This window comes from Apis florea, unplaced genomic scaffold (genome assembly GCF_048593485.1).
Source record: "Apis florea isolate Af1SG1 unplaced genomic scaffold, ASM4859348v1 contig_1794_pilon, whole genome shotgun sequence".
NCBI classification, from domain to species: domain Eukaryota; kingdom Metazoa; phylum Arthropoda; class Insecta; order Hymenoptera; family Apidae; genus Apis; species Apis florea.
Window position 1 is genome coordinate 1,709,953 of NW_028256482.1, and position 22,447 is coordinate 1,732,399.

The 22,447-nt window shown below is 22.5% G+C and overlaps 1 protein-coding gene and 1 long non-coding RNA gene across 4 annotated transcripts in view; both read right to left on the reverse strand.

Annotated features, from left to right (window-relative positions):
• The window catches only part of LOC147658638 (uncharacterized), a 59,628-nt gene extending 47,534 nt beyond the window's left edge, over positions 1 to 12,094 (reverse strand). Inside the window, exons 1-2 of the long non-coding RNA XR_015293501.1 lie at positions 11,776 to 12,094; positions 3,979 to 4,088 (exon numbers count right to left, since the gene is read on the reverse strand). This is a non-coding gene — a long non-coding RNA (uncharacterized LOC147658638). The remainder of the gene's footprint in view (positions 1 to 3,978; positions 4,089 to 11,775) is intronic.
• A 666-nt stretch (positions 12,095 to 12,760) lies between these two features.
• Positions 12,761 to 20,900, reverse strand: Mcr (macroglobulin complement-related). 3 transcript variants are annotated; one of them, XM_086913107.1, is made up of 6 exons: positions 20,870 to 20,900; positions 20,568 to 20,701; positions 15,979 to 20,011; positions 15,723 to 15,916; positions 15,371 to 15,651; positions 12,761 to 15,246 (listed from the first exon to the last, which is right to left on the reverse strand). In XM_086913107.1, the coding sequence occupies exons 2-6, from the start codon at positions 20,696 to 20,698 to the stop codon at positions 15,044 to 15,046; spliced, it is 4,842 nt and encodes a 1,613-aa protein (XP_086769233.1). In that variant the 5' UTR covers positions 20,699 to 20,701; positions 20,870 to 20,900; the 3' UTR covers positions 12,761 to 15,043. The 3 variants fall into 3 exon arrangements, with proteins under 3 accessions (XP_086769233.1, XP_086769238.1, XP_012343949.2); XM_086913112.1 differs by having other exon boundaries at positions 20,830 to 20,873; XM_012488495.3 differs by lacking the exon at positions 20,870 to 20,900 and having other exon boundaries at positions 20,568 to 20,816.
• Between the last annotated feature and the right edge of the window lie 1,547 nt (positions 20,901 to 22,447).

Consider the following 22,447-nt stretch of genomic DNA (forward strand, 5'->3'; position numbering starts at 1 on the left):
ATTATTTGAAATTGTATAATATGCCATATATTGACTTTTGTAAAATATTTGTCAGTGAAAAATAAAAATTTTGCATCCTTTTCACGATTAAAAACCAAATATTTTCAGATGCAAACACCGAAAGAGTTAAACCAGACCAGTGATAACATTGTAAGAAGTTAATAGATAAATTTGTAAGGAAAAAAAGATGCGAACTATTTTTTCAGGAATTACAATTCTTAGAGAATTCTTATAAGAATAGACAAGAGATATATACATATACATGTATTAACACATATAACAATAACTATATATTTTGGAGACTATTTAGATATAAAGAATGTTCTGTCAAAAACGACGTTGAAATCAATAGAATAAAAATAATAATTACACTAAAAATATTTCAGAAAAGAAAAATTTAACAGATCAGTTACATTAAATTGTTTTATAAATTGTTTTCAAAATGCCTATGTTACGTGTAGTTAAAATTACGTCATATATAATAAATTACGCAGAAAAATCATTGCAATTTGTATGCCAAATGCAAAGAAATATCTGCATCTTCAGTATTTTTTAAATACAAAATAAGATGTAAGAAGACGATTAGTTATAATTCATATTATCAATTTAATAGACTGAAATTTTCATTTATTTCTCAAACTTTTATTCATTCCAATCATTGTCCATTTAAAAAATATTTTTTATCATTTTCATTTTAAAAAAATCAATGAAAACTTTTTAGTTTATTAATATAACAAATCTATGTAAACAATAGAACATATCAGATAAAATTATCGAACAAATCATTTCAAATAATGCATTTCTACTGCATTCATTTTAAAAATTCACATAAGAAATAATTTGTCAATGAGATATACAAGATATTAAATATATTCGTGAAATAATCTTTAAAGAGTTGATTTTAAATTTTAAAAATTGATATACAAAAATATAGATTGAATCTTATTTATTAAATAACAATTTTAAGTTTGTATTAGATGAAATGAAATAATGATGCAAAAAAAAACAGAATAATCTCATTTTATCTCTGTTTCTCTTCATCCAATACAAACTTCAATTATTCATAGTTTAATAAACCTTAATTGATATTTTTGTACCAATCTTTTTATATTTATTTTGATCTTTAGAATCGATTCTTTAAAAATATTCCACGAATGTATTAATATCTTTTATAAATGTATCGAGGAAATAAATGGTCAAAATATAGATTCTTTGAATTGCACAGAATTATTTTAATCGATTGGAAGAAGACCAATTGATTATCTGATCTGCAAATTCTCCTGATTGATATCCTTTGAATTTTTATTTATGGAAACATTTTAAAAACATAGTTTATAATAACAATAATATTGAAAATATGACATTATTAATAAATTATGCATTGTATATTGTTTTGTAAACAAATTTAAATATTCCAATAACATTATTGCATAAAAATCGAATTATTGTTGAATGTGAAAAAATTTAAAATACAGAAATTTTTGAATGCGTTCGACGAGTTTTTAAAATATCAATATAGGACATTTATCTATTGCAGAATTATTTTCAACATCAATTTTTGATTTTAAATTTTAAATATTTTATAAAAAAAATCTTTACGTAGAGAAATAATTTTTAGATTCATGTTTTTTTTGATTCTTCCTCATTCTTTTATTCACAGTTGAATACGTATCAAAGTTTCTTTTATAAAGACCATCTATTTTCTTGGCACCTTGTACTAGTTATATACGTGACAATTCGACGAGAAGCAAAGATAACACGTATGGAACAAGTATCATGAAATTACGTTGGAAAAAATAAAAATTCAAATCTTCATTTTTATGAAATATACGAATGAAAAATTTTTATAATGTAATGAAAAAATTATCTATAATATATTCAGAGAGTAGTACATATATTATCATCAATCTACATCAATTCACATTACAATCATATTATCTGAAAATAATTATTTTAAAAAATAAATCGTTTATTCGAGACGTTTCTTTAAATCATACAAATTAATTTCGATCAAAATATAATTAATTCACGATAAATTAGAATTATTTTTCCATATACATATTCATTTTTGTATACGTATAATAACAGCAAACAGATGAAATAAATTTCTTTATCATGCATTCATTCGTTTTTTATTTATTATTCTGATGTGCATTATGATTTTATGATAATTATAATAATATAAAAAAAAAATATCTCGATTATGAATGATAATTTTAATAATTTTATATTAATATATAAAATTTCTTTTGTTTTTAGTTATAATATGATTGACAACAATTGACAATAAGATAAAATTCAATAAATATTCTATCAAAAATGTTAAATTATTTTTAAATCATATTTTTTTATACGCACAAAAAAAAATATCGAATCAAGCTTGATTAAAATAAACTATTTTTCCTTCTTATTTATCTTTGGTAATTTACAATCGTACTAACTATTTATTAGAGGTAAGTAAATATTATTTCATTAACAAATTAACTGGCAATTACAAATGTGTAAATATACAGAAAAGAAAGTATTGATATTTCCTTTTTTCCCTATTTTTTCATTTATACTATTAATGATTTTGAGCATGATATTAAAAAAAAAATGATTTACATTTAAATAAATAGTATTCATCTAAAATGTTTTCTTATTATTAAAAATAAATAATTTTTTTTAACACATTTTTATATATACATAAAGTCTGATTTTTTCGATAAATAATAAAATGTATGTGCAAAATGCAACTAATAATTATGTAAGCAAATATGAGAAGATTCATTATACAAGAAAAATAATAAGGAAAAAGTACGGAATAAAATTACATAAATGAATAAAAATAAATATTGATAATATTATGATTCAAACGTTATAAGCATCAGATTATTCGTTTGATAGATTATTCATCCGTTTCTCTATTAATTGAAATATAACGAAAATTAAAAAGACAAATTAAAAAAGAAACGAAATATGAGTAAATTTCGTACATATATAAATACCGATGTAGAGAGAAGTAATGGGGCAATATATAATTGGCCTGTTTATTCTTAGAACAATTGGAATCTGAGTGCAATAACCTCGAAAGAAATCATTGACCAATAATTACAGAATTATACACTTGTAGAGTACTGATTGTAAATATAATAGTATAGTATGTATAATTTAAAAAATTTTAAAATAATAATAACACTTTCGATATAAATTTTAGAATATTTAAAATTTTAATATTAATTTGTTCTTTTATTTTTAATTTTTACTGTTTTTTTATCTTAGTTTAGAAACAAATTTAACAAAATCATAACTTTCGCACTAATTTGTTATTTATAAAAGATAACATAAATGATAAAATTATTTAAATTCAAATATAACTTTTCTGTAATATCAAAATTGTAAAGCTAATATATAAATAAATTTCAATCAATTTCAATATTCAATATTTCATTCAAATAATTCTTATTTATATGTAATGGATTTACAGTATAAGATTCCTAAATTATAAATATGTAAAAATGATGAAGGTTCAAAAAGTTCATTTGTGAAAATAATTAATTGTATTATATTTCCTTTAATGGTTTAACAATCCGAACAATATTATGTAAATTTTTATCGATTTTGTCTTTTAACCTCTTCTCAAGCTTAATGTTTCTTGACCCGGCTCCTTTTAGCATTCTATGATTCATTCATATTAATATCGCACTTAACATCATTGGAATCATGAGAAAATATTAATTAATAGTCGAAGAAAAGTGCTTTGCATGTATCTTGCATAAGTGAAAAAACTTTACTTAGGAGATATTCTTTCATCTGTTCACTATATAATTTATTTTAGAAAATATGTATTTGCCCGTGTAATTACAATTAAGAGACGAAGAGAAGAATAGAAAAAAATTAGGAAACTGATATCTTTCGAATCCATAGGATGCAAAAATAAAATAACTCTTAATTAATAATTACATTTATCGATGTTATAATGATATAAATTTCACTTACATTATTGTAGCAAGTTTGTGCAATTTCTTCTGCCATCATGATCCTCATTACTGCTAATTCCTCCATTATTAACCATTGCATATTGTCTCAGCATACTTTGCCTCGCATGACTACGAATGTACATGTAAAATGATTCATCATCAATTCGTGAATGAAGTCAGAAAGATTTTATGATTTAAAATAAAACGAATGTATAGAATAAATTTTTTTTTTATAGGAAGCTTCGTTTTTGAATAAATCAAGTTTGAAAATTTTTGTATTTGAAAATTTTTCAAATATAAATGAAGTTAACTAATTTTTGATTGGATACGAATGAATTATTAATAGTTGATTACTTTATATGAAAAGATAAAATAAAATAAAATTTGATTCTTAAATAATCCTTATTTCTGAAAAAGTCAAAAGCATATATCATCAAAAAAAAAATCGATAAATATTTAAATTTTCTATAAAATTAATTTTTAAACGAAAAAAATATATTGTATATTTTTTGCTTTTTTTCATATTTAGAAATTTTTATCAATAGTTCATTCGTATGCTGTAAGAAATTAACTAATTTCATTTGTATTTGAGAAATTTTTAAACTTGGTTTAATTGAAAACGAAACTTCTTATTCTTAATTTCATCGTTTTTAATTTTGTATTAAAAATAAAAAAATAAAATAAATTAAAAATTAAAAATAAACCAATAATGCTATAAATACAGAATAATATATCTAAAATCACAGCAAAATCATTATTACTTTGCGATAATTCAAAATTTCTTACAATCTTTTTATAGAAAAGTTTATTTACGCTTGTTCACATCGAATGCATTTCATTCAGTTAGCTTTTGTAGCTTCATGAATAATACATGTCTTTTTCTTTACGATGAATTCATATCTTGATTTTGTCCTTATTCTATGTACGATAGCGAACTATTCTATAACGAACACTATTTCAGATTTCTTCGATCATTTAAATCTTCAAAATAAATGATATACATTTACATTAGAATTGATCTTCTAAAAGTATTCTATAAATATATTAATATTATAATATATTTATATGTATCTGTATGTTTTTTTTTTCAATGAAAATTAATGATAAAATTTCTAGCTTTTTCTTTTAAATTATTCATATTATTAATTTATAAATCAAATTGCTCAATTTTAATCATTTATTTTATTTAAATGATTTGAGATAAATAAAATAAATTGTTTGATCAATCAAAAATTGCCTATAAATATATCTTTAACGAATTTTTTATTTAACATCTATTAAAACGATGAATTATAGATTGTTTTAATATCGATAATTTTGACTTCAATAATTTTATAATTTTCAGACAAAGAGTTAAAGATCCAAAATATGTATATTTACACATTACATATATTGATCAATAAGTCTGTAACATAATAAAATACGATTTTAAATAGAATATATTGAGTAATAATGTTTCCTTCTTTTTTTTAATATCTATTTCACAAGTATAAATTCATAATTCGTAACTTAAACAAATGTTGAAACATTATTTGAATTATATAAAATTATTTTTTTTTTCTTTATAACTGGCAAAGCATGTATTGTTTCAAATCAATATAAAATCTACGTCGTTTTTGAAAGATAAATTATATATAAATCGTAAGAAAAAAGAGATTTATTTTTAAATAATCTGTCTATCTCTTTAACCAATTTTTCTCTTCTACTCTTTACTCTTAAATACAGTAAATATTTATAACTGTTAAATCTATATTTACGATATAATTTCAAGAGATTTATTTTCACCATTGAATAAGATATCTCTTAAAATATTCTGAAACCGAATATGCGACAAATGTAACCTGATCTAATTGTTGAGATCAAATATCCGCGAAAATTCTATCAAGATTAAATTTTTTAATTTTTTTTTATCGATAGGTTTTTATAAAAGTTTTCTTTCATTAAAATTTATTGAATCGATAAACAACAAAAGTTAATTTTATCACTCATTACAAATATATTGCAAATATGATTCACATTACAGTAGAACTAGAATTGTCAAGGATTTGTTATCCACTTTTGTTATCCAATTTTGCATTAAATATTACAATTTAGAAACGTTACAAATAACTTGTACTTAACAAATTAATTCTTTATTTGTTATTATTCAATGATACAAATCATATATATATTTTTAATGTATATTATAAAGACGTTTATATATATATTATAATATATAAAATGATTTTCAATAGATAATAAATCCTAAAACAATAGAAACTCGATTAAAAATTGAATCAGATACTAAATTTGTTTGTATAATTAAAATTTGTAAACAGAATTCTACTATATAACTTAATTTTAATTAAATTTATTGTTATAAACAATTGATGGCTGGCCAAATTAAAAAAACTTAATGTAAATCATGGAATCTAACAATTAAATAAGTTTGTTTAATTTTGATTTGAGGTGAAATTAAATTTAGAATATTATAATAAACATAAATTGATTGATATTAAATAAAAATTTATTGAATTCCTGATTTCATGATATTAAATTTATATACTTTTTGATAAAGAATGACTTAATCTAATTTTATGTAACCTTAAGTATTTTTGTTAATAATTTGAAATAAACGACCATCAAATAAAATCATCAATGTTATTCAGTGCGATGAGTTTTATCATCGAGAATCATATCTTTTTATAAATATTTATCCTTGCTTATATTGGATTAAAGATTTTAAAAATATGTTCATAAAAGTTTTTTTTCTGAAAAGATCAAAAATAAAAAATTTTACTTGCATTGTACTAGTATTGTTGCATCAATATTCTTTTTACAAAGATTTTTCTTAAGCAAAAAATGTAAAAAATTTCAAATTCTAATTGAATTATATTATCACAGGTAAAAATCAATATCTCTATTGAACAAGTTTTGATTTCAAATTTTTTGCAGTTATAAAATACATATTTACTGTGTATATATATATACTATAGATTTTAGAAATGTTTAATATTATATATTTTATCTTTCTTCTACTTATTTTCTCTTGTCTAAACAATCTTTACAAACTATTTTATTCTTCGAAAGTGACCAGTAATTCTATAATAGTTACATACCACAAATATTTATATAAATAGAAATATAAATATAGAATACATATTAAAATATTTGATAAAATATAGCGTTGCATTGTGCATGTTTATATATAATGTAAATCAAAATATTGAAAAATAATAAATAATATTGTCGAAAGAGGATTATCTACTATCTTAGATTTGAAGACTTTTAACATAATATAACTCTTATTTAATTAAATATTAATCAATTAATGAATCAATCATAATATGCGAGATTTTATTATTACATGTATCTCTTTGTAATAGTGTGAACTAGTTGATTATTTTTTAATATAAATATTAAAATAAGTAAATAGCTAAAATATATCTATATATTTTATTTATTTAATACATGTAACGTTATAGAGAGTGAATGATAAACTATAACGCTAAAATTAATACAAAGATTTAAAAATTATATTAATTTTATTTAAAAAAAACATATATTATATAAGAACCGCCATAGAATAAGAAATCCATGTGACGCGTATGTTCACGTCACCCGTATTGAATATGGCAAAGTTATATGGCACTGTATTGCGTTGTTACACGTAATTCAAGAAAACTTCGAATATATACTACGAAAAAATAAAGAATATTAAAGATATTTCAAAGTATGTATTTATTATTTATACACATTTATAAATTTGTTGATCAAGTCGAGTCATCAGCTATAAACAAGATTTTATAAACAAAAACATTCATGTGTTAGTATACAACAGTCACATGACCAACTAATGACTGATCATAATATAGTCAACTATGAGCAGGGACGAATTTATAAAATCTTTCATACTTTCTTCTACAGTATCTTTGCTTAAGTAAGTTTGCTTCTTATTTTCTTAATTCATTTATCAATATCTGTATTTCTTGTTATGTTCTCTATGTTATATTAGTTTTGTTACATTTAATTTTATATTTATAAGTTATATTTATTATGTATATTCACAATATAAATTAATATTTAAATACATTAATATTAAATATATCATAAATAATATTATGGCAATTACAATAACTGCCATTATGTCTATATTTTCGTCTAATTTTCTCCATTTTTAGATTCTCTTAAGATATCGTTCTTCTTTTCAAAATTCTTTTTCAAACTTCACTCGTATTTGATGATTTATCAAAGCGATTACACAGGTGATCAAATTCAATTTTCCAATATATAATAGAAAAAATAAAAATACGGCATTTCTGTGATTATAGACAATTATAGACAATTTATAAATTTTCATATGGAAAATGTTATATTTGACTTATATCCCATAAGCGTTTGTTTACAACTGACACGACTCATTGAAAGATTATATCAATCCATTTCTTTCATAAATCTATTTCTCATTACTTTTAATGGAGTGTAAAAATGTAAACAAGACTTGACATCATTTTATTTTAAAAAAATAATAGTCTTTTTTATATTTCCGATATTTGTATTTATATTGATTATTGTATATTCAAAACTCAATTCTGCGTGTATATTTTTCTTAATAGTTATATAATTCTATTTAGATTCTATAAATCTAATATAATAACTTATAAATCATTATAGATCAAGGAAAAAATTTACAAGACTCGCTTAATTTTAGTACGATTGAGCAAAACTCGTGTTCACGAAAATAGATGGACTTAAATCGATGGAGAAGTTTTTTTCGTACAGTGATCATCCTTTTGTTGAAGTCCATAAAACCTAATGACCTTCAATCCATCTAACCGCATATATCCTTTAGCATCATCCATCACTCAACTACACTCTTCCTTCTGTAACAATATGGACTAAGGATTCCCGTTAAAATCCAAGGACGAAATTCTGATAAATTGCCTCAACAACTTAAGAAACATTTCTAATGTTAAACCTCATGCCCAAAAAAAATACCAAAATACAAAAAAATATTTTTAGTTAGTATCTCTTTTGATAATAAAATCACATGTAAATATCAATTGTTTCTGCTTTTGTTAGAAAAAATCTTCCATACTATTATTCCATACATGAAAATATCGTTTTATTTCTCATATTATTTAGTTATATTATATGTCGCTATCTATACATTTAATTTCCTTCAATTTATTTTATTTATTTATTATTATTATTTGTTGTCTTATCAAGAAAAGAAATATGTTGACATTCTATCTTATTTGTATTTATTATTATTTTTCCAGAAATCTCTATATAAAATTGTTTCATAAATTAACTTATCATCATCCAATTTGTTAAAGACCATACTCTCGCGTCTATCTCAATTACGGCAAACAAGAATATATAGAAACCGTAAATTCTAGTTTCTAGATTAACTTTTTTTCATCAACAGAAACAACATGGAATCCTTCAACTGTTTTCTACGCACTATTAACCTTTTTCAAACTCTGAAATTGGATCTTATATTCCACATTTCTTCTACAATTCTTAACAAATTGGTTACCGAATACGATGTCCTCCAAAGAGAACATTTTTATTATTATTATTATTATTTTATAATTACTTTGAAATATATATATGCCTAAAAATTAATTTGAAAATTCTATAATTCTACTAAAAAAATTAAAATTCTGCATAAAAAACATTTAAAAATTGTTTTAATTTTAATAGAATTGAATAATAACATTGAAATAGAATAATGACATAAATAATTTTTGAAAAAAAAAAAATAGAAAATTATTATAGAAATCTATACTGCATGTATATACATAAATTTATCTAATATTAATAAAAAGAATTGACAATAATAAATTATTACACAGAGATTAAACAGCTTATTATTAGTAAAAAATAATTTGAAATGATTCAAATATAACTAAATATAAGAAAAATATAAGCTACTTCTAAAATTTCTTGTAAAGAGATAAAAACCAATCATTAAACATCAATAATAAGTGTATTAATAACATTTAAATAATGAAAAAATGAAAAAACTCAATCAAAATAATTTTATTAAAGCAAAAAATTATATTTCTATATATATATATATATATATATATATATATATATATATATATATTATATTTCTACATACACATATTTTTTACTTTATTGTTTGTGACAGATGTTATATAACATATATATAACATATATATAAAATATATATGTATATTTTATATATATCTTACATATTTTATATTTTATATGTCATATTATATCAATATATATATATCATATTTATCATATATCATATATATATCAATTTTATTTTTATAAATACCAATATGTCCAATTAAATTGAAAACATTCATTTAGAAAAATACATACAAATGATAAAAATTGAAAAAATGTTTCAGACAAATGTTTCACAAAAAGTTATAAAGAAATATTATATTATATATTATAAAGAAATATATATTAATATATAATATTATATTTTTAAAAAGTATTAATAATTTTTCTATAGATTAATACATAGAAAATGCGTATGATTACCTAAAAAGAACATAAGAAAATAAGTGTGCATAAAATTTAATCATAAATTGTATTGTAAATTTATATTAAATATATTTGATTTACAAAATTTACTTTAAAATTTAAAAAAAGCAGAACAAAAACTTTGAAAATATTAATTTATTAAATAATTCAACTGTTTGAATTATTTAATTCTATTATTGTTTAATTAAAACTAAAAAACAAAAGGAACACACGACTTAAATATACATTATATGAAAACGATAATAAGAAAATTAAATATAAAAATTTATTTACAAATAAATTAAATAAATATAATATAAATCTGTATAAAATATCTCTTTAAAACAAATTTTTAATTATGGAAACGCGAATAATAATAATGACATTTACATGAAACATTGACAATATTTATTTTATTTAATTTACTTCACTAAATATTGTATCATTTATACAAATATTATATTAATAATATTTATTAAATTCACTAAAATAATTGTTGTAACATTTTATGCTTAATTTAAAAAATTTAATACGATTAAAATTATCGTCTATATCCTTTTATAATCTATTTTTGATTAACCTTCTGATTCTAATAGAGATAAAAAACAAAATTTTCAATATTTAAGACATCATCGTCGCAAACTAATGGATTTGGAACAAAATGCAATCAATGATTGCATGATGCTTTAAATTCCAGAGATTTTTCTCAAATCTTACTCGCTAATCCGAAACGAAAAAGATAAAAGGTAAAAAAAAGTAATCAATTTGATGTATTTCAAGATATCAAAAAAACTATATGGTTACGATCGTACCGTATTACTGTTAAAATATTACTTTGGAAAACAGCTAATTAATATATAGCTTATAAATATATTATTAATAAAGTTAAAATATGATATGATCATGTTTCAATTTATTGAACATCGATTTTTAACGTATTGCTATTCCTTTTTCTCATATTTTTATATTAATTTAAAATTCGTTTTTCATTTTGCAGTTTTTTTGAATAAGACACTTTTAAATATTGGATTAAATATTTAAAATAATTGAAATTTATTTTACATTGCAATGTCATGATCTCATATAACTAAATTTTTCTATGTATTATTTCCATTCGTGAAAATGTAAACATTTAAGAAATATGAGATATTAAAGTATTAAAAATATAAAATTAAAATTGAAACAGGAATAAAAAACGAATTGAAAAATCTAACCTAATCTAAATAGATAAAGATAAATAATAAATAAAGATTACTTTGCATGAATATCAAAATATTTGTAATGACTATGCTTGTTGTATGTTATATTTAAAAAGACTTACATGTTATCCGAATCAAAAATGAACTTAACACACTGAAACAATAACACAGCTTCACTTCCATAATAATAACAAACGAATAAACGAATAAAATGCATAAATTATCACACTCGCAAATAAAATGTGTATATTTTACATGCAACTTTAAATTATATGTGAAATCGAACACGGTTGCTATATAATAATAGAATTAACCTGTAATGACGCTATCCAGTAAACGTACCTCGGTGGGAAAAGTCACACGCATCAATATTGATAATAACACAAATAGTTTTCTGTAAACTCCAAACAAAAAATATGAATATGAATTGCACAACAAATATTAAAAATAAAATAAAATATGAAATATTTAAAATTTATAATTTTCAATATTTAATTTATTAATTCTATAATTTATTAGCATAAAAAATATAGCTATATTAAAATATTTTAAATGTTATATTTTTATATAAAAATATATAATTATAAATAATTGCAAGTTAAAAAAACCAATAATAATCAATTGAAAATAGTATTAGTAAAATAAAAGTTTTAATTTATGTTAAATTAAAAATGCAAAAAAAAATCTTTTATTATTTTAAAACAATAGTTTATACATATATTTTAATATTTATATATCATATACATATATACATATATTTTATAATTTTATTATTTACTATAATATTTCAAGAAAATTTATATAGATTTTTATTAAATTTATAATAGATTTTTTATTTTATAATACAAATATAATTATCATTCTAAAATGAACTTTTTATTTTTACTAAAATATTTTGTTTTTTATTTTAATATTTTTTTTTTTTTTTAGCAAATTAAAAATAAAAGATTTTAAATTATAAAATATTAGTAATATAAGATTATAAAATATTTTCTCTCATTATTCTATCTCTATTTCATTTATGATTTCACATTAAAATTTAATTTCAATTTTAACTAAGATTTTCATTTTAAGAAGTAAAATTTAATCAATAAAAAAATTCAAATATAAAGTAATTTTTTAGTATTTATTTGTACAAAAGTTATAAAACATAAAAATTTTTTGAATACACATTAAATGTTACCTTTTTTTAATGTTTTAAATACATCTATGGACGGATAGTGTAAACGAGCAATCGATTCTATAAAAATTTAATTTTTAAATAACTTAATGTATATTATGATTGTATAATGTAAATATATTATACTTAAACGATATCAAGATTTAAATAATAAAATAAAATCGATATTGATAAATTAATAACATATTACTGTTTTATATATAAATGTCATTATTTCATTATAAAACAGATTTTTGTTATGATGTTATTAACGTCACATATACTACAATACTTTTTGAAAATTTGTAACAAAATTTTAATCATTTAATTGTTTAATAATATATATATATTTTTTTTTTCATAACGAGACAGTTATTTTATTTTCATAAAAAAAAAAAGTCGAATATGACAGTAAAACTTTCGTATCCGCAATTAAGATCCTAAAAATTTGCATTCAAATATCTAATTTATAATATATCCACGTAATCCAACACCAATTATAACTAAAGCTAATAATTAAAATAACTAAAACTTATAATATCATATAAATATTTATAACTTTATAATAAATAAAAATAATAAGTAACATGCATAGCATATATATGTGTACATATATATATATATATATATATATATATATATATATATACACATATATTACTCACGAATTTCGGTATCCGCAGAAGGTTTATGAATCCTTTGCGGATATGAAGATTTTACTGTATTAGATTACTATTATATATTTATATGAATTAATTATATACATAATTATATCGCATATCTTTAAAGTATTAGTCATATAACATTCTTTTTTGAAAACCTTATGTACTTTAATGTATCATTTTACTATAAATGTACTACATTTGTAAAAATAAATCTTTGACGTTCGAACAGACAAATAACTATACATAAGAATATAAATTTTTTTTATACAAGCAAAATACATTTTTTTTTTTACTTGAAAAAGTATATGCTCATATTATTATATGACATTAATTTTGTAATCTAATTTCTTTAAATCTGATTTTTTCTAATCTATCATTTCAAATATAAAATAATAGTGTTCAAAGATATTATGAAGGCACTATTTACGAAAATTTTACACTATTTTAAATTTTTCAAGTTGCAAATGCCTAATTTAAATAAAGCTTTCTTATAGAACAATAATACTTATATGACTTCTCTAGAAATAACTTAATACAGGCACACAACTTTATAAATGGAACAAAAAAATTGAAAATTTTTTAAATAAAACTAAAAACAGAAAGAGATTCAAACAAAATCATCGAAAATTGATGATTATGAAAAAAATTTGAAATTCTAAAATTTATTAAAATAAAAGAAAATCATTATTTTTAATATCAATTTAAATTTAAATTTATGTTAAAAATTAATGTTACAAAATATAAAAATATTTTATTAATGTGCCTTACTTGAAAAAACTCGGTCTCTACTATGTTTCATTTGTACTTAATAATTCTTTGCCTCTTAGAACACATTGCTTTAACTACAGTTTTGAATCTTTTAAAAACTATATATAGAATAATACTTAAAAATATTTACATACATTCATATTCATTGATTAATGATATGAATAAAAACACGTGATATGCGTTTTAAATTACATAAAATCTAAATTATTGCAATATTATAAAATGTATAAAAATATGTTTTTTTCTTCATTTTTTTTTACGTTTGTTAAATATAAAATTTCCAATATACGTTAACAAATCACACATGGACGGTTTTTTTCACAAATGATCTGATAAAATGTTAATATGATAAATAAAAAATAAGTACAAATAAAATTAATTGAAACTACATCAATTACTTTTATTCGCGTGTACTTATCTTTTTTATATATTGCTTCAGTTTTGCACCAAAATAGTTAATTAACAAATTTAATACTAGAACTATCAAATCAGTCAAATTAATTATTTTTACAATTAATAAAAATAATATATGTAAAAAGATTAATATTGATTTTTATTCAGGCAAAATTGTAGTTATATATATCTAATTATTTTTATAATTCAATTTTAATTTTAATTATACTATACTATACTATACTATGTATAGTATATTTAGATATAATATATGTTATAAATTAGTAGTTCTAGTATTAAAGACATTATAAAATAAAAGTCGAAAAAAACATGGCAATGTTTAATAAAATATAAACGTGAAGTTATTCACTCTTTTATCAAATTATCACCTGTTAAATATCAAAATTAACTTATACTAAATTCTTGTGTGCGAAAATATCTCATTACAACAACTAAAAGAGAAACAATATATAGAAAACCTGATGTTGTAGCTAACATCGTTGCAGTATTATAAATCGGGCAGTAAGGACATTGAGAACTTCCACAAACTTCGCAAATATTTAGTGTATAAGTAGGCAGAGCATCAAATATAGTTTCATTAAAACGTTCTGAAAAAAAAAAATATAACGAATAATAATTTTAAAAAATTATTATATTTAATATAAAATATTCATTAATTATATTCTGTTAATTATTCTGTTTATTAAATTATATTTTTCTATCTAATTATACCTGGAGCATAATAATCATAAACTCTGATAGGAAGATATCGTGACATATTTGCAACTGGAAACCATCTTTCTATAGTAAAATTCACGCACGTTTCTTCTTGATCCAAATAATCGAAATAAAAGAGAACTTTCTTTTCCTGGAATCGTGCTCTTTGAAGATTTCTCACTTGTTTTGATCTGATATATGTATCCAAAGTTTGTTGTTGAATTATATATCCTGTTGGAATAGTTACATCCAAGACTGCCATACCAGAACGCGAAGATTCATTTGTATTTATCCATCTAAAAACATTTTTTGCAAAAATTAATAAAATAAGTTTGCATTTGCATTACAGTATTTGAAATTGAAGTACTTTTGACAACTGAGATATGAAATATGAGATTGATTTCTGCCATGGAAATTTGCTCTGGTCATTAGATCAAAAGATCTTATAGGTGGTTGTGTTTGGAATTTCGCAATATCTACATTATACTGAACAGACATTTGCAGAATTGCATATCCAGCACCTTTTGCTTGTACTCTTACTGTTCCCCAAGCTTCTGGTATCTACAATAATAGAATTTAATATTAAATAAAAAAATATATTTAATTTTTAAATATGAACTTACTTCAATAGTTTGAAGCCTTGCAAGATTATTATCATTGACAAACAATGTCTTAGTCTGTCCTGGAAGAGCTGTAGCTTCGACAGTAACAGTTAATGAACTAACATCTCGAATTCTTGATCTGACTGTATAATCCATTAATGCTTTCATCGCCCACGCGGTATCTTGCGTAGAAGCCCAACCACCATCTGTCAGTCTTTGAGCATTCAACCATTTTACTATAGGCTCTATCATTATTTCTTGTCGAGCAACATGCACCAGAAGAGCATAGGCAGTGGTTTCGATGTTTTCTGAATCATACATATATGGTAAACGTGGTAGAAGAAATGGTTTTTGATTTTCTAACTTATAAGGTGGAAGAGGCACTTGTTCTCTGCCCCAATATGTTAATCCTCCTTCTCTACGAGCATGTCTAGCTAATATATTAAATGCTTGTCCTGCAGTAGAAGCTTTTGCCAATAATAAAGCATATGATACTATCGCTATTTCGTAAGGTTTTCCACGTTCCTCCAATAATTTTAAATTTCTTTCTAACCATTTCACTGCACCTACAGCACTTACAGCAACTTGTGTTCCCAGTCCTTCAGGTAAATCCTTCACACTTTGTAATGTGATTAGAACATGAGCTGTAAGGCTGATATTCCTATGAGTTATTATATCATAATCATAATTTAGAGAGCTGTTCATTTTACGATCGGGTAACCACGTAACTTCATAGAATGATCCTTCAGGTGTTTGATATTTCAATAACCAAGACACTGCTTGAGCTATTACTTCGGGATCAATATAAAGATAATTCTCCCATTCATAAAAGCGTGCTTCTTGTAAAACACGAGCACAATATGCTGTTAACCAAACACTTGGTGAAGATTGATTCCAATCACTACGAAATAAGCTAAAAGATCCATCAGGATTCATAAAAGAAAGTTGTCTTTGATAGCCAATATTCATATAATAAAAACTTTCTTTCTCTTGCGTTCTATTACGTTGATTAACTAAACGCATATATAAAGTTGTGTACAAATTAGCGGCAAAACTAAACATATTTTGTTCTGCAGAATCCATAGGAAGATTCATGAGACTTGTAGCATTAACAGGCATAGTCGGGAAAATCGGACCAACGACATCTCCAACTAAACTTATCACTGCCTTATTTGATCCAAATACATAGTAACGATTTTCGTCATATGGTATAATAGGTGTTTCTGTAATGTTGACATGCATATATTGAAATACATAGGCGCGATTACTAAGATCAAGTAAAATAGACTGATGTCTATATTGAGGAAGACCATCAGCTTCTACGTGCAAATTACGCGTAACTGAATCTCTTCCAATTACAGTAGTAGCATAGATATGTACTTTGATATCTCCAAGTCTTGTTGGTACAATAGGTAAATAAACAATGGCAGCATCCTGAGCAGGAATCCAAATAAAGAATTGATGTTCACCAAAAGATGTACGTGGTTTATATGATTGTACAATACCATTATCTTCAACGTGAACGAATTTATAGTCTTTGGAATCAGCTAGAACTACTACAGCTTCTATATTATGACATAAGTAATTGAAAACAGAAACACGGATACCAATTTGTTCCCCTTGTTTACTATGAGTAGGCATTTCAACATTAATGTAAAATGGTAAGACTCCCATATATCCAATGGCTTTTGGTAACATACCAAAACCCATACTTGGAGACATACTAAACGCCATAACCATCCAATGGACTGGTCTTCTTGGCACATCTATATTGAAGATATGTCTACCATGAGGTCCTATATTAATATCCTTCCATAACCAAACATTTTCATATTGTCTTTTTAATCTGTTAAATCGCCATTTTCTAAATAATGCAATATCGGTCGCATTTTTAAATTCGCAAGCTGCTTCATCAGTACCATCATCGCAATCATATACTCCATCACATTTTTTATCTAATATATAACATCTTCCAGAGAGACATTCTCCATATCCTTGAGTTACATTACAGTTATCAGGTCTTCGATAAATGAAAGCATCTGTGAAAACTATTAATCCTACATATTCAAATGTTCTATTGGCATCTATACCAAAAGTTGATGATGGAAAGTAAACAATTTCATCTGGATCACCTTCGTGATATATCCAAGTATGGGAATGAGTTCCATTTGTATCTTCATCAAAATGTGCCATTTTTGATATAACATTAGCATATGTTAATTCATTTCCAGCTTGCATGGTAAAAAATGATCTATCTATACCTGAAAGACCGACATATGCTCCTGGTTCTCCATAAATAGCTATTTCAACATTTTCGCCTGTTCTAGCTTTTTTATTATTAATAAATACGGTAAAGTTATTGCGTGAAATACCATTTACAGAAAAAGTTAAAGAGTCAGCTACTACATTACCATATTGCCCAATATGATATACAACTGCTGTTGCAACAGGTGCCATTTCTGCACTTAGAGGAACAGCAAATGTTTTTATATTGTTTTCCATAATATTTTGTCCCGTTAAAAGTATAATTCCTTTTGCCATAATGAGATAATTAAAAGTATCAATATAAAAATTTGTTTGAACATGAAATATAATATATTCCCCAACTTTAGGTTTCTCTGTTGATGTTGAAATTTTTATATGTTGTTGATTTGGTGATTCATGTGCCAATAACAATAATTCAGTTTGCGTTCTAAATCCTTCTCCATCAGTTAGATAAGCAAAAACTTTCATAGAAGAGATATCATTGAGTATTTGTTGTGCTTGATCTACATTATGATCAAGTCCAAGTTGTTTTCTTAAATCAATTCTTGTAGACCAAATGCCTTCATTATCCTGCAAATGTTTTAAATATTGAGTTTCTAGCGTTCTGTGGCCGCCTGCTCTCATTTCGATATCTGCCCGAATTTCCATTACAGCTCCTTTTAATTGTGTTGGTCTCAATGCCGAATCATCGTGGAATGACGCTACTAAATTTAAAGTAAATGGCATTGTTGGTTTGAAAACTTGCGGTGATCCACCTAAAAATCGTATCTTTGTAGTGGAATTAAAAATTCGAGCCATAGAGTAACCTGAGATTATTTCATCTAAGAATCTTTCGCCAACTGTTGCAGTTACAGTAATTTCTACTCCATTTGCAGTTGGAACATAATTTAATAATTCTGACATTGGATATCGAAAATGATAAGTTCCATTAAAAAATCTTAATACAGGAATCTTATTTTCTAAATAATTTGATACTTTCAACCATGCAGGATAATATTCATCAAAATAAAAATATCTTTCTACAGGTTCAGAAGTAGATTCTGTATATGCTCTATCTAATGATCTGACACGTGCTTTTAAAGTTAAATTTCCTCTTACTGGTGCACCACTAGTATAATTTGCTTGAACTATGCCATGTACATATTGATCATTATCAAAAAAAAATGCTGGCATTGTAACATTAACTTCAAAACGTGTTTGATAATATTCTTCAACTAGGAAAGTTTTCTCTTCTATTTGATTTTGTGCTATTACTTGTATAATCCATTCTCCAAAAACTGGCTGATCAGAAAGTTGATATGATAAGGATACTGTTCCTAAATTACTTTGTCTACTTAACCATCGTCTCATTACTCTTCTATATGGATCTAACATATATATATCTGTAGGATTATTGAATGCTTTGAGTTCAGTATCTATTGGTATAGTTCTAAATCTCACAGTTTCTTTTTGCATATATACTGGTTTGTCCAACTGAATAAAAATTGTCATTGATCGTTGAGAAAATATAAGTTTGGTCTCATTTAAAAACGCTTGACCACCAGTTAAACTATTATATGTTCCTTCCACTCTTAATTTATATTCTCCATTGACAGATGTAGGTGGTAATCTCATCATTAATGTTTCTGGAATGCCTTCTTTTACTTCTTGAAAATTTGCAGCTATTTCTACTCCATTCCTTTGAATGGATGCACGTACCATCATTGGTAATACACTATATAAAACATTTACATCTAATCGGTAAATCTGTCCTGGCCTAACCATTCGAGATGCAACCACAAAGTAGGTACTGTAAAAATTATTCGAAAATACTTTTGAATTTATATTTATATTTTTAATTTGAAATATCTTTATTTAAATATTACTTAAATTGTTATAGGATAATATTTAATTTTTTTTTATATTATTTAATATCATTTTATATTATTTTATGATTAGAATCTAAAAATACCAATCTTAACTTAATAAGTTGCAATAACACAAAATATATAAAAAATGCTAACTTTATATAATTTATTTTATTTTATTTTATTTTAATCAATAAAATCTGACAATTAAAAAATATTTTTTAATCAAATCCAGCAAAAGATATAAAACATTAATTAATATCTCGAAAAACAATTAATTAATTGTATTATATTCCTACTTAATATAAATAAATAAATAATTGGTTTTAAAATGATTAAAAATAATGAAATTGATTTTTTGATAAATTCATTAACAAATCAACATATAAATTATAAATATATTATATATAAATATAACATATAAATTATAAATATAAATTATAAATTATAAATATATTAATACTTTATTATTTAATTATTATTATCTATAAAACTTACGCTTCTTTTATTATAATATTGTCATTTGGATTTCTAGAATTTCTTAAGCCAAATCCAGTTTGATTATTATCCAGTCCATTCCAAAACTCTGCGTTTCCGCAAGCAAACATTAATAAAATCCAGATCCACATGTTCTATAATACACAAAAACCAATTATGTTTTTATAACATTTCACAACAAATAAAACGATTAAATTTTATATTAAAATTAAAAAAAACTTTGCATTAAAATTAAAATTAGAAAAGAAATTGTATGATATACTGTAATTAACTAGCGGTCAACGCCCAAAATACACATTTACCAATTACTATTTCATTCCCATTCAACTTGCATGAATACATAGTGTTATGTTATGTCACTATGTATCATTGTGGCTCCCCGTAGCGTGAATGTGACGTATTATATTATAAAAATTTTGAGCGGTAAATATGAGTTATATTGAGAGCACTTGAAACAAAAACCAAGAATTTTGAAGATAGAATACTAATTAACTGTCGAAAAATATATAAATTATCTATAATTATCTGTAGACAAATTGTATTAATTAAGTTTTATAATTATAAATATAAAATATTTATTTTTACATACAACAAATAACAATCAAATTTATTCTATTTTTATTATTGTATAACATTGAGCGCATAATAGTTACTTATAATGATGCATAAAAGGATTCAATTTTATAATATAATTTATAGTTTTATAATATATTTTTCTTAATTATCATTAATTATTAACTATATTAATAATTAATTTATTATTAATTATTAAAAAATAATTTGATTTAATTGGATTAAATAGTATTTGACAATTATTTAAAAATATTTAATCCTTATTAAAATATTGAATAAGGAATAATCTTAATGCTGAATAGTGCTTTAAAGAAACTTAATTATAAAATTCGTTTTAAGTTAAATCTATTTATTTAATAAAATCCAAAATTATTTCATTAATTTATTATTTAGTTGAAGTTTTAAAAAATTTAAGATTAATTAAATTATTATATTTCTTTCAATTATAAACTATATCGATATAGTTTATTTCAAATAAATAGACACAAGTTGCACTAATAAATTGTTTTTGCGAAAATAGAACGAAGATTACTAAAAAAAATTTCCCTATTAAAATTTCCCTAAAGAAAAGAAAATGTCTCATAAAATATATATATACATATATGTCATTTTTTCATTAAAAAGTTAATATCTATGCAAGACATATTACAATATAGTGCTGCTATACCTAGTTGACAATGAATATTTTTATTCTCTTGCCATCTTCTTTTTCTAATATAAGTTTGAATTGTTTATAATTCTAAAAATAAGTGTTATAGTAATATGTATATATAAGCTTTTTTCATTGATTCAATATTATCAATATTGTTTTTTTTTTTGTAAATATTAAATATCTTATATTATTATCATGAATTTGACTTATCAAACGATTTTTTAATGCATAATCTTATGTTTTTTATTAATTTTTTGTTAACCAAAAAAAAAGAAAGCATATGTTGTATCTTGAAGTTACTCATCTGCATTGAGTCATAAAATTAACAATATCGATATGCGAAATAAAAAAAAATTCACGATTGTTTTTAGAAATATATATCTTTAATTTATTTGCATTATGAATAATGAACAAGTTAGAAATTTCGTTGAAGAGTATTTCATGAATTTTTCTTAATTTAACTACATATTTTTCCTTACATATGAATATTTTTGGAGGATATACTTTATACTCACGTACTCGAAAAATTGACGAGAAATATCTTTCGTAGATAAGCTAGAATCTGATTTACCATTAGAGCACAAAATAGAAAATATTTGAAACTCTCTCAAAAAATTTTAAATAATTTTTAAAATTATTCGGTAAATTTGAAATT